Here is an 11,472-nt window from a genome sequence, read left to right as displayed (position 1 = left end):
CCACGAACAATGAGTGGTTCATGCCTGCTTTGCAACACTTCTGAGTAAACACCATTACCTCTGCAGAGGCAGGCCAGGCTGAACTGAAGGGAGCTGTGTTTCCCACTTAGATAGAGATAAAAACTGCTGGGGACAGAATTTGTCAATAATAAACCAGAGTGAAATGTAAAGAAATTCATACAAAAAAAGTTGCATGACCCCCAAACTAAATATATCAGAAAGAAGGAAAAAAAAAACCAAACAAAACCAAACAAACATTTGGGAGCATTTTATTTAGTCATGGAAAGATAATTTTACAGTACTCATACAGAATGAGCCCTCTATGCAAACTTCAGTTGCCTTGCCCAGACTCAAACAACACTCTGCATAAACAAAATGACACTGAATATACAGTAGTTACATCCAAAAGGCATGGTAGCACCACTCAGGACTTTGGTCCTGGAAAAACTTTCCTTGTAGATCCCCTGTCTCATTTGCAATAATTTTGCTCTTTGTGAAAGAAATTATGGCCACTCTAAATGCAATCACACCCCTCCCACCTGGGCAGCAATTTCCACTGCTCCTCTTATGAATTCCCCAGGAGGGTGTTGAATCTAGCAGCTACCTCTTTGTGACACTTGCAAAAGACACTCAACAACTTCTCAGAGTGAGGTGCTGAATTTGCTATGTGTGTGCTACTGACCTCCATTCAGGGACCTTTCCACCCTAAAGAGTGGAGGCCGATGAACAAAGGCAGAATTGACATTTTTTATTAGCTTCAAATCTCCTGACTGCCATCACAGGGGCTTTTTTGTGAAGACAGAGGAAAGGAGGACATGTTACTTCCTCAGCCTCTCAAATTACTGTTCAGCTGATAACTTATTTCTAAGCACACCCATAGTTTCTCTCAGGTATTGGAAAATTTGGATTCTCATGCATTAAATAAAACCAGTCCTGGATTTCAAACTTCATATTCACACAGCTAAGAGAACATGGAGAAATATACATATAGAGTTCTGCATTGCAACAGGCCTGAGCATGAAACACACAAGCACACACACTTCAGCTGGCTCCTTTCAGTCCGCTCAGCAAGATGCATTTTGGTTTTCATGAGTCTTGATCTGCTGGAGCAGCTGCCACACCTACCAACCATCTTGGGGTGTCTGGCAAGGGGTGGTAAAGTTTCACCTCGACTCATAAAATCAGTTAGGTTTTGGGGTGGTTGTTTCCCACCCTCCCAAAAATAAAATTAGTCTGCTCTCAACACTTTGCAAAAGCTGCTGTCCATCTTACACAATCAGATCTAGCATGAACCAACATAGCATAGATCCAACATGAAACTCAGCACTGCTGTAAGGTAAATAAAGCACAGCTACTGGAGCATTCTGTTATTCATGTGTGCAAATGAACTGCTTAGCACTTCATTCACAACTTGGCTGTTGATGTTACCGTGTTGGAAAAAACCGAGAATTTCAGAGGAAATTCTGCCTACCCTGGAAAGCCACGAGGTGAACTTTTATGGCTGTTTTCCATTACTGCCTTTTTGTGAACCAGAGGACAATTTCCCATCAGTTGTGTTTATCAGCTCTGAGAGGAGGCAGATGAATCTAAGCACAAGCCAGAGATTTTCTGTGACTCCTTTGTCTGGCATGGGGATCTGTGTGACAGAGGCCAGCAAGTGTCTGTAGTCACTTCATGTCCTGTGTAGTTTGGGAGCTGAAGCAACACCCATACTCTGCCGGCTTGGTGTCAGGTCGGTGCTACTGGGTAACTTCCACATGAATTGACTGGATTTCAAGCTACAGGAGGTCTTCTACAAAACACCCCCATTCTGATTTAAAGTCTGTCCAAAGGGATTTCCTGAACTTGTGTGTGGGAGCCCTTTCTTCAGACATCTGATACAGCATCACTGATCTCAGTGGGTCTGAAGCAACGACATCAGTGGCCTTGGCTCTTCAGCTGCCACCACAGAGCAAGAGGCCCAATTCAATGTCTTGTCAGAAGCATAAAGCTTTCTTCTGGCTCTACAGAAATGGCTTTACAACTCTTTACTTTAGGGGAAGGCGCTGTCACTACAGCAGTTGCTTTACCTTTCAGGCTGTGTTCCACTTGTTTACTCTCCAAAACCAAAGCCTCACCTACCCCGTTTTCATACTCATTCAAACTTTTGTTTCTGAAGTCTGACTATGGCAAATACACTTTCAGCTTTTTGTACATCTCTGCCTCAGCAGCAGCCAAGTCCCAGTGTAAACTGCATTTATGTGTCCTAGCAGCTGTCACACGAAGGGGTGTTACTGAAAAGCCAACCCCTAGTGAAGACTTCAGTGTTTCCTGGTCACCGTTACTGCTGAGAGAAAGAACCACCAACAGCGCTAGCTTTGTAATTCACTGGTAGAACTAACTGCTGCTTTTTATTTAGTGAAAGGATTCCTGATCTCTCTAGCCTAGCCAGCACGTCACATGCACCAAAGTACAGCACAAATTCCATAAAGACAAACAGACATTGCTCTGAAGTGAAGAGCATAAAAAAACCCAACAAACACCAAAGAAGATGGAGCACAGTTACACAGAAAGAGAAAGGTGCTTCTGATCTCTTCACATTCTCATGGTTTCTTCTATGAATGAAGAAGCAAAGCTCTTCATTCCAGGGAAAAAAAAAAGAGATTTTTCATTCCACAGATGTTAAACAGTAGAATTAACAAAAAAATGCAGAAAGAAGTAACAGGAGTAATGGCTGCAGATGAAAACCTCAGAGGTGAGCATGGATGGTGCCTTGGGCACTGTAACAGTGTTTTTCACCTGCTACAGGTCAACCAGAAGCTGATAAAATACCTCCTCTTCAGGGTCAGGAAGATCTTACCCCACATAGGACTGCTCTGGGCTGGAAGGCTCTGCACATGTGGCAGACACTGTCCCTCTTCACGCAGATGCTATGAACACAGATACCTCCCAACCCAGTCACACAATTTTAAAAAGGCAATTGGCAGGCTGCTTCAGCAAGCAATACTTAAAAAATACAGTTTCTTGGTAAGACTCCTGGGCTGGGCCTACATTCTGTTTCCAAAGGCCATTTACACTGACACCGAAGGCAAAGAGCAAGAGTTTCTTCTCAAGGTGGCAATGTCACTTTAGAGTAAATAATCAGAAAACATCCATCTCCCATGTCAGTCCTGGGCTGCTGCTGAGACCTCGAATTCTAATAACAAGGCCCTTGTCTTAGCCAGTTTTAGAGCCCACAGACACATCCCATCAGATAACCCCCAATCCCTGTGCAGGGCCTGCAGTGTCAACAACCTCACTCTCCTCTGTAGGTCACCAGAAAAGCTCATTACAGGAAGCTGGCTCTGTCCTTCAACAATGTGACAGGTGATTCTCGAGGAAAGGAACTGTTCTCACTTCCTGTAGGACTGGCTGCCTGCAGAAAAACATCGAGAAAGGGTCTGTCAGCTGAAAGCAGGCTTTATTTACAAGACAGAAGCTGCCTGAGGGCAACGCTTGTTCAACTTTTACAGGGATACAAACATCACAAAAAACATGCAGAAAGGCACTTTAACTCCTGATGCTGCAACTCAAAACTGCAGAATGCATTTATGGCAGCCCCTTTTCAGGGAATATTGAAAGAACTGAAAGGGCATCACCAGTTGCACTCCTGACAAAAAACATTCCCCATTCTTCTGGTAGAGATTTTTTTACTGCCCTAGCTGCAATGTGCCTTGAAACTTGGTACACTGTAAACAGCTTCAGCACACCCGTGCAGAGGTGCCTGGAACAGACAGAGAATAAGGATCAGAGTGGATTAAACCACACAACCATGTCCACATGGAACGCAGCTGAAAAGGTCTAAATTTGGAGGTGCCTATGCTGCCTTGGAACTCTATTTTCCAGCCATGCTGCCAGTGTCATCCCTGTGCCAGCTTGGAAGTGCAAATCACAGAGGATCCCAGCATAGCTGATTTTATTTGGAGGAGCTTGCTTTTGCTGTAGAGTTCAGCTAACAGCAGGGGCTGCATCTCAGGCAGGAATCTGGCCCCAGGCCTGTAGCTGCACTGAGTACCTGGGCTTCCTCTGCATTCCTCAGGCATTCCACACACTCCATGCCCCAAGAGGAGCAGTCCAGCTAGTTCAGGTAGGTTTACATAAAATCAACTTGTTTCCAGAAAATACACCTGTAATAAATACTAAAATGAAGCTAAAAACATGCCTCTAAAATAAGTGAATGCAGAAAGTAAAATCAGACAGCCATCTTTTCTCATCATGTCCATCAGCTATAAAAACTTGCATTTCTTCAGAAATACTAAGAAATCCACAAATTAGTCTTCCACTGGAACAGAGTCTCTTGATATGTAACACACCTATGCAGCAAGCAAATGGAAGGCAGCAGCTGCTGGAATCTACTGATTGCTGGTATCTGTGCATCTGATACCATTTTTGACCTACAGATGAGTCAGCTAGGAAATTAAAGGAGCAGTGAGCACAGAGCATTACCAGGGAAACATTAGGGGCTCACTTGCTTCAGACGTCTTCCCTGCATCTCTAAGTAACAGCTGAGAATTACCTTTGAGAACCTCAAGTTTCAGTGTAGGTGCTTAAAACCCTTTTTAGTCCTTAAAAAATCTGGTCCTTACAACCTTCATGCAACTCTTCCCACCCACAAACACCTGTGTGAAGGTCCCTGCAGGATGGACAAGAACTAATTGGTGCTCTGTGACAGCAGACAACAAGGCTGGATACATGTACACAGAGTGGAAGATTCGTTATTTGCAAAATAATTTATTTGCTATTTTTAGCAGGAAGAGCTTAACATTTAATTGCTGACACTGTCTCGTGGCACATGTGAACAGATAGAAAATGATAACCTGGATTCCCAAGTAAAAAATTGGGAGTAATGGTAAATGGACCATAGCAAGTTGGGATGCCTGTTGTACATTCAGCATACATTCCCAGCAAAGAGAAGAGGTATAGTGTAAAACAAATAAAACAATAAAAGTCAGAAGAGCTCAAGTATCTGGACTAACAGATCACGTCTACTGAATCCACAGAGAACCCCAAGCGATCTACTTTAGAGCAATTAAAAAATAAAATACATTTAACACTGTGCCACTGAAAAAGGATCTTGCTCCAGAGCCTCCTGAAAGCAACACTGGTCTGTCACATCTTTCCTAGGACACTCTCCCCAGGAGTGTAAAGCTGACCTGGAGAAACTAGAACATGCAGAAGATTTTCTTGTGCACACACATACACACACACTCTGTACTTTTCCTTCCTTCACTAGGGCTTCTTTTCAATGGGCCAGTGCTTTTGGAAATGAACCGAAACAGGAACCAGGGACAGACTCTTGGGTGTTAACACCAATTCCAGTCAGGGCAGAACAGTGCTGCTGTCACAGGAAACAGAGAGCACTGATGTCAGAGGTAAAACCCAGGGCACATGCAGCAAAGGTAAAGCTGAAAGGGCTCCATTACCTCAGCACAGGAGTGTTGAAGCAAGGAGCCTCCAGGTCAAAACCTCCTTTCGCCACCAAGAACATTCCCTTCCAGTGCCTCACCTGTACTCCCTGAACGAAACCACACCACTTCTCTGCATGTGCAACTGGGTGGAATAATGAATGAGCAACACAGAAGGCTCAGAATGCTCTTTCCAGCTCTGTTACTGGTTTACTGGGTTATTTAAACTCTCTTAATTTAATTGTCTCTATCTGTAATGAGTACCTAATGATATACACACATTTCGAGTTTCTTGGGAAGGTATTGACTAATGCTGCAAGGTAACAGTTACAACTAAGGAATAGAGCTAATGTTGCATTGTGATCAAATAATCAACACTAAGCTTGTTATGATGCCATGCTCCTGCCATTTTCACTGATGATGGACACAGAGTTGTATTTGAATTCAGCTTTTCCTATCCACATGCCTGAGAAAAAGTTTGTTCATTACTGAAGAATGCACCTTTCTTCTCCCTCCACCCCAAAAAACTCCACAGCTGACACACCACGTGTTTACTGATGTGTGAGCATCCAAGACCAAATTTTCCTCTCTATTGAGCTTGTGTTGTCTGGCTCAAAGCAAGTGTCCATCATTTTCCTCCATCCTCATGTCAAAGCCACCCTCTCTTCTGAACCCCCCACAGATGAAGTACTTTTTATAAACTTCTGCAGGCCACAGCATGGCCACGTGGTTCTTGAGTGCCAGTCTCCAGCAGAAAGGAGACTGCCATAAGCAGCACACTGTGCTTGGCTCCCTGCTTACCAAGCTGCCCTGAGCCATCTCCTGAGCTGACTGACATCTGCTCTACATTCAGCTGCAATGTAGACACACCCAGGAATCCGACTTCAAGTTACACAGTGGGATGAACAAGTGTCTGAAGAAAAGGAAAAATTCTGATGACATCTAGAGAAGGTCTAATCTGAGTCTCATAAGTTTCCCCAAAAGCTTCTGAGAATCTGGGTCACTTTTCTCCACCCAGAGACAGGAAAAAGCATGTCTTTTAACTGCTCACATGACAGCCTGGAAATAGTGTTCAGCAGGATATAATTACATGGTTGTACATCCTGCAGATGACAAGCACAATGTCATATACTCCTGGCACATTTGTAGCCTACCGCTTCATTCCTGAAGAGTTTCTACAATGCTCCCTCATTTCCCACCCAAGGAATGACAAACAGAACGATGGCATTTTCCACTTACTCTGTCTACTCCTTGTAGATCCTGAGGAGCTCGGATGGCTTGATTGTTGGGGTCCAGACTGAGAGAACTGGGGGGCAATGGTTGGGACCTTTCCCTTTCTAGGACTGCTGCTCTGCCCGTCAGGAGTGCGAGGGATCTTGGGTTTGCTGGTGAAGGCCAGGGCAAACTCCCTGCAGGAGGAGAGGGAAAGGGTTAGCAAGGCATGGGGAAATACGTATGCATAGTAAGGCTGCAACCAAGTGAAACCTGCAGTATGTGCTGTGACAGCCTGGCAGGTGCTCAAACCTCAGGGAGGCTGCAAATGGAAAGGAACATGGCACCACAGGCACTGCCTGGGCTGTGTGCTCACTGCACAGCCTCCAACCTGGCTCTTGACCTGTCTATCCTACCCAGACCTCACTCTGCACAACAGGAGTGAACAGGGACAGTTAAATTCCCTGTAAACCAGTAACTGAGCTTTAGCTTGTTTTCTGTTGTGTTTATCACATCCAGTGACTCGTTCTGGGGTGCAAAAAAATACACAGATATGCTACAGCGCAGGAACACATCCTTTTAGGGCACAGACACCACAATTTCTTCCAGGTACAGGTCAATCTTGGCAGACATAGGCAGCCTCCCTGGCTCCTGTCTGAGATAAGATTTGTAGAACTCCCTGCAGGCTTTGTCAAGAGAGTAAAAAGCTGTGATGGCATCTCTAAAATAAATTCCCTAATCACACAGGTTCCTTGCTCACACTGAGAACATAAAGCAGGTGCTGCTATTTCACAGTCTGCAAAAATACCATTCTTCAGAATTTAGTCAATAACTGTATGAGGATACACTGTCCTTCCTTGCCCACAGCATAAATATAGTTTTTCCCAGTTAAAAAAATGCAGGCTACCAGGAAATAGCAAGTCTCTAAAATAATTCTGAATCTAAATTAATGTTTGCACTCGTGAGTCGATTTTCTCTTAAAAGGAGAAAAGGTTAAACTAAAGTAACAGCTACATGAAAACTTCATTATATTAAAAAAGGGAAACAAAAGAGCCAAAGGCAGGACATTGAAAGGTGCCTAAAAATCAGCGATTCAAAATAGAATGTCCCCGTGTTATTAGCTCCATCAAAAGAACCCTTTGTGACCATCAGAAGGAGTGATTAGAGGGATTTTCAAGATATTTATTCTCTCCTCCTCCCCTGGGAATGCTGCTGAGTCAGTACTGATTAGCCCTTCCATAGCCCTGCTTCACCTTGCAGGGAGATTTGAGCAAGTGTTCCTTTTGTATTTTAAATAGCATTTTTGTCTGTGTTTTGCATATGTATATGCTAACTGTTGAGGGCAGAGACGTGCTAACTGCTCTGCCAAGAACCATCTCTGCAGCCCTCTACCTATGACAAATACGAGTGTTAATACTTGTCTCAGCTTCAAAGGAGAAGGTGGCAGATGGCAGCAGAAACAGATTGGTAAAACAACACCAAAATAAGACTGGTTAGATAAAACCTCAATGTGTGGACCACGGAGATATTTAAGCATCTTTATCTCCATATAGCAGGGTTATTGTTATTACTTATTTTGTCATTTAACTCAGTCTGACCTGCATCAGATGGAACAATCATTTGTTTCTGTGGCAGAAATGTCACTACTAAGGTCTCATTCTTCTCTCCAATTGATTTTGCATCCTTTCACTCAACTCTGTGCAGTTAAGTTCCCAATTTACACTGCTAAAGAAGATGGGAAAGAGAAGTGACCACTTCCACAGCCCAACTCAGCCCTCCTTTTCTCATACATACCTCTTCTAGGAAGGTCTTGGTATTTGCCAAACAGGTATTTGCCTCCAGGAAGGAGGCAATTCTTACAGTGGACAAAACTATGAGCAAAGAAGTGATTTATTAGTCCTGTTTGTTTTGCAAACAAATTATAGTCTGCATTCAGGAGTGAAAGAATGAAAAGGCAGGTCTAGGTATTGCAACACCAACATATTAACAAAAGACCCTTGACACAAAAACCCCTGTGCTCTCTTGGACTGAGAATGGCTGCATTCCTGTATCTGTAACTCAAGGCTGTGTTTGGAAATCCAAATTACTGCATGCATGCTGAGGAAACACAGGGTGAAAAGATATGATCTTCCTCTGCAGGTTACTGCACCTGTGCCTTCACTTCTATAAATTCCATCCTGAGATTTAGACATATATTTGTGAACAAATATTAACAATTACTGGGAACACACCTTTTTAATACTAGGTTGTGTAGAGAAGCAAAGCATCTCACTAAGGTGGAGGACAAGATGCTGCCAATTTTACTTGCTTCCTGGAAGCTAAGCCTAAAAAATAATATCCCTATCTCCACCACAAAGCAAACAATTTGGCCATAAATTTGTATGGTCTATTTGTATTTCTATTATGTGCTTAGCTACTGTTACAACAGACAACAGAAATAAAACCAGTAATGCTGGCCCAGAGGTATGACTACTAATCACTTCAGCTGAAACCAGTGACAGTTTGTTGACAATGTATAATTTCTCAGATCTCACCATGGAAACAGTACAACTGGGGAAAAAAACCCAACCAAACAACCAAAGCCACACCAGCCCCCCTAAAACCCCAAAACAACACACTGGCATCTGGAGGCATGAAGGAAGCAAAGTTCTAGACACAGAATCCTTCTCAAGTGCTAGAACTGTAATTGACACAAATAACCAAGCACTTCTAAAAAATCAGGTGCATAAAGAGCTTGTAAAAGCTTTCCTTTAACACATCTCCAACCATTCTGTGTTTTAGTTCTGGAACTTATTTGCTTTTAAAATTTGTCTACACTGCTTAAAACTTGGCCCAATCTAATTAGTTATAGGAAAAAGCTGTTAATGTCTGAAGGACAAATGCAGGCTCTGAAAACTTTGGTAGGCTTTTGTCCAATTGCTAATTAATTCCTTATTCTCATCCAAGATATAACATCACAGTTGTACACATGACAAAGGCTTCACAGAGGGCCCAAGGTGAATAGGATAGGCAGGATAAAGAGAGCAAGACCTTTCATTTTACAGGAATAATTTCAAAGAAGAGTTGAAACCCATTCCTGGGTAATCTCATAACTTTGCCTCCTTTGCTATACCCATCAAGTGGATAAATGAAGGACTCAGGTCAGCAGTGCTAGCAACTCAGCATGTTTAAGCACTCTTAACCCACTTAAATGCTTCAATTTTCTTCCTTCTGCATGTTAATTCCTGTCCTGTTCCCACAGTCCTACCTATTTCTTTACTAATAAATGATTTTCATGGGCTAGTGTTGAGTCATCTAAGGAAGCAATCAGGAAGTTTTATTTTCAGAAGGCTGCATTGAGCATACACGTGAAGTTCATTAATAACGTCTTGCTTGAGACTTCTCTCATTCTGAACCAGATGCTTCGAAATTGAACAGCTGCCTCTGGCACAGCAAAGGGTATTTTGTTTGGCAAGCACCACCACAGCTGTCTCAGGCCAGACTACATCACACATCAAGTAACTTCACAGATAGTCTTTACAGCAGCACGGAATTAGCTGGTAAATCCTGTCAGACTCCTCTCACAATTTTAGGTATTCTCTGGATAGATCATACCTGTGTGATTGACCATTTACTTTGTCCTCAGTGAAGTCAGCAGATTGAGAAGATAAGGTATCACCAGCTGGGATGTGTTGGTCCATTCTATGGCCTGATGCAAATACTTCAGATGACTTCATTTCAACTGCTGCTTAAAAAAGAAACACAGTTCAGTGAGGAGTTGTCTCCTTACAGTTTTATTAGAAATATAATCAAATCACAGCTCCTGCTGTGTGAAGGAAACCTCGAGGTCTTGGCAGGCTACTGAGTTTGTGTGGCAGACTGTATAAGGGCTCATCACCTGAGCAAAACAGCTGCAAGTGTGATAATTTAAGGCCTCTGCAGATGGAAAATAAAACTGGCTACACTGGGCACTTGCAATGGGATAGGAGCATGCAGACCTGCAGTTAACACACATCAGCTATGTCCAATATCTCATTAAAGCCACAGGAACAACCCCTTGCAGTTGTCTGTACATATCCACAGTAACAGGGCCACTGCAGACGAAAAGTGTTTTACACTTCTGTCAGACTCCATTTCTGCCTTACACTAATGAGGAAGTGAAGGACACTCGGTTTGCTTAGAACCAAAGGCTACCAAGATGTGCAAGTTCAATGAAAGTTTAGGGGCAATCCCTAGCTCCATTCCTGCCATGCTCAGGACAGGCTGCTGTCCTGGTTTGCTCTCCCATGCTGATAAGAATGCAGCTCAGGTCACTCTCAGACAGGCATTTTGCTGCCCAGCACATGTTCTGTCTGGCACTCAGCATAGTAAGTGGAGGAAGATGACCAGGGTTCATCTTTGGTCCATAAGTTTTCTGCCCACATGAGACAAAAAATAAAAGAGTGCAAGAATTATTGATTCTTAACCAAAGGATAAAGGGGGAGAGGATGGATGGACCCAGACAAAATCAGATCAATTCAAGAACAAACAAATATTTCCAGGAGGACATTAAAGAACTGTGCTCAATTTTGGAAAACAAAAGAGGATCAAGGTTCCTCGAGGCTAAACTTAGCCTCCTTGAGATAGCCCCTTGAGGAGGCTAATTGTTCACATGAAGCTTTTATTCTGTTTTTTTCACTCTTTGTCTCTTACTATTCATTTTGTGACTTGGCTGCATGAAACTCTGAGTCCCAAGGTACTCATGTGATGCTGGGAAACAAATATTCTGAAATAAGCAGGCTCCTGGTACTGCAGAATGACCATTAGACCAAGATCAGAAGTCAATAAACAGCATCTTTATTGCACAGCAGAGATGTTT

General features: G+C 43.1%; 1 protein-coding gene across 5 annotated transcripts in view; it reads right to left on the bottom strand.

Annotated features, from left to right (window-relative positions):
- Positions 1 to 2,356: 2,356 nt before the first annotated feature.
- Positions 2,357 to 11,472, bottom strand: part of ARMC9 (armadillo repeat containing 9) — a 52,332-nt gene continuing 43,216 nt past the window's right edge. For 2 of the 5 annotated variants that reach the window (XM_038145218.1, XM_038145220.1), the window contains 3 exons: positions 10,230 to 10,359; positions 6,663 to 6,832; positions 2,357 to 3,394 (listed from right to left, as the gene is read on the bottom strand). In XM_038145218.1, coding sequence (XP_038001146.1) covers positions 3,372 to 3,394; positions 6,663 to 6,832; positions 10,230 to 10,359 — 323 coding nt within the window. In that variant the 3' untranslated portion in view covers positions 2,357 to 3,371. Of the gene's footprint in view, positions 3,395 to 3,427; positions 6,337 to 6,662; positions 6,833 to 10,229; positions 10,360 to 11,472 lie in introns of those variants that run through there. The other 3 variants (XM_038145219.1, XM_038145217.1, XM_038145216.1) reach the window with 2 other exon arrangements.

This window comes from Motacilla alba, chromosome 9 (genome assembly GCF_015832195.1).
Source record: "Motacilla alba alba isolate MOTALB_02 chromosome 9, Motacilla_alba_V1.0_pri, whole genome shotgun sequence".
Taxonomy (NCBI): Eukaryota; Metazoa; Chordata; class Aves; order Passeriformes; family Motacillidae; genus Motacilla; species Motacilla alba.
The sequence above is the reverse complement of the archived record's forward strand: the minus strand, read 5'-3'. Positions and strand labels throughout refer to the sequence as shown.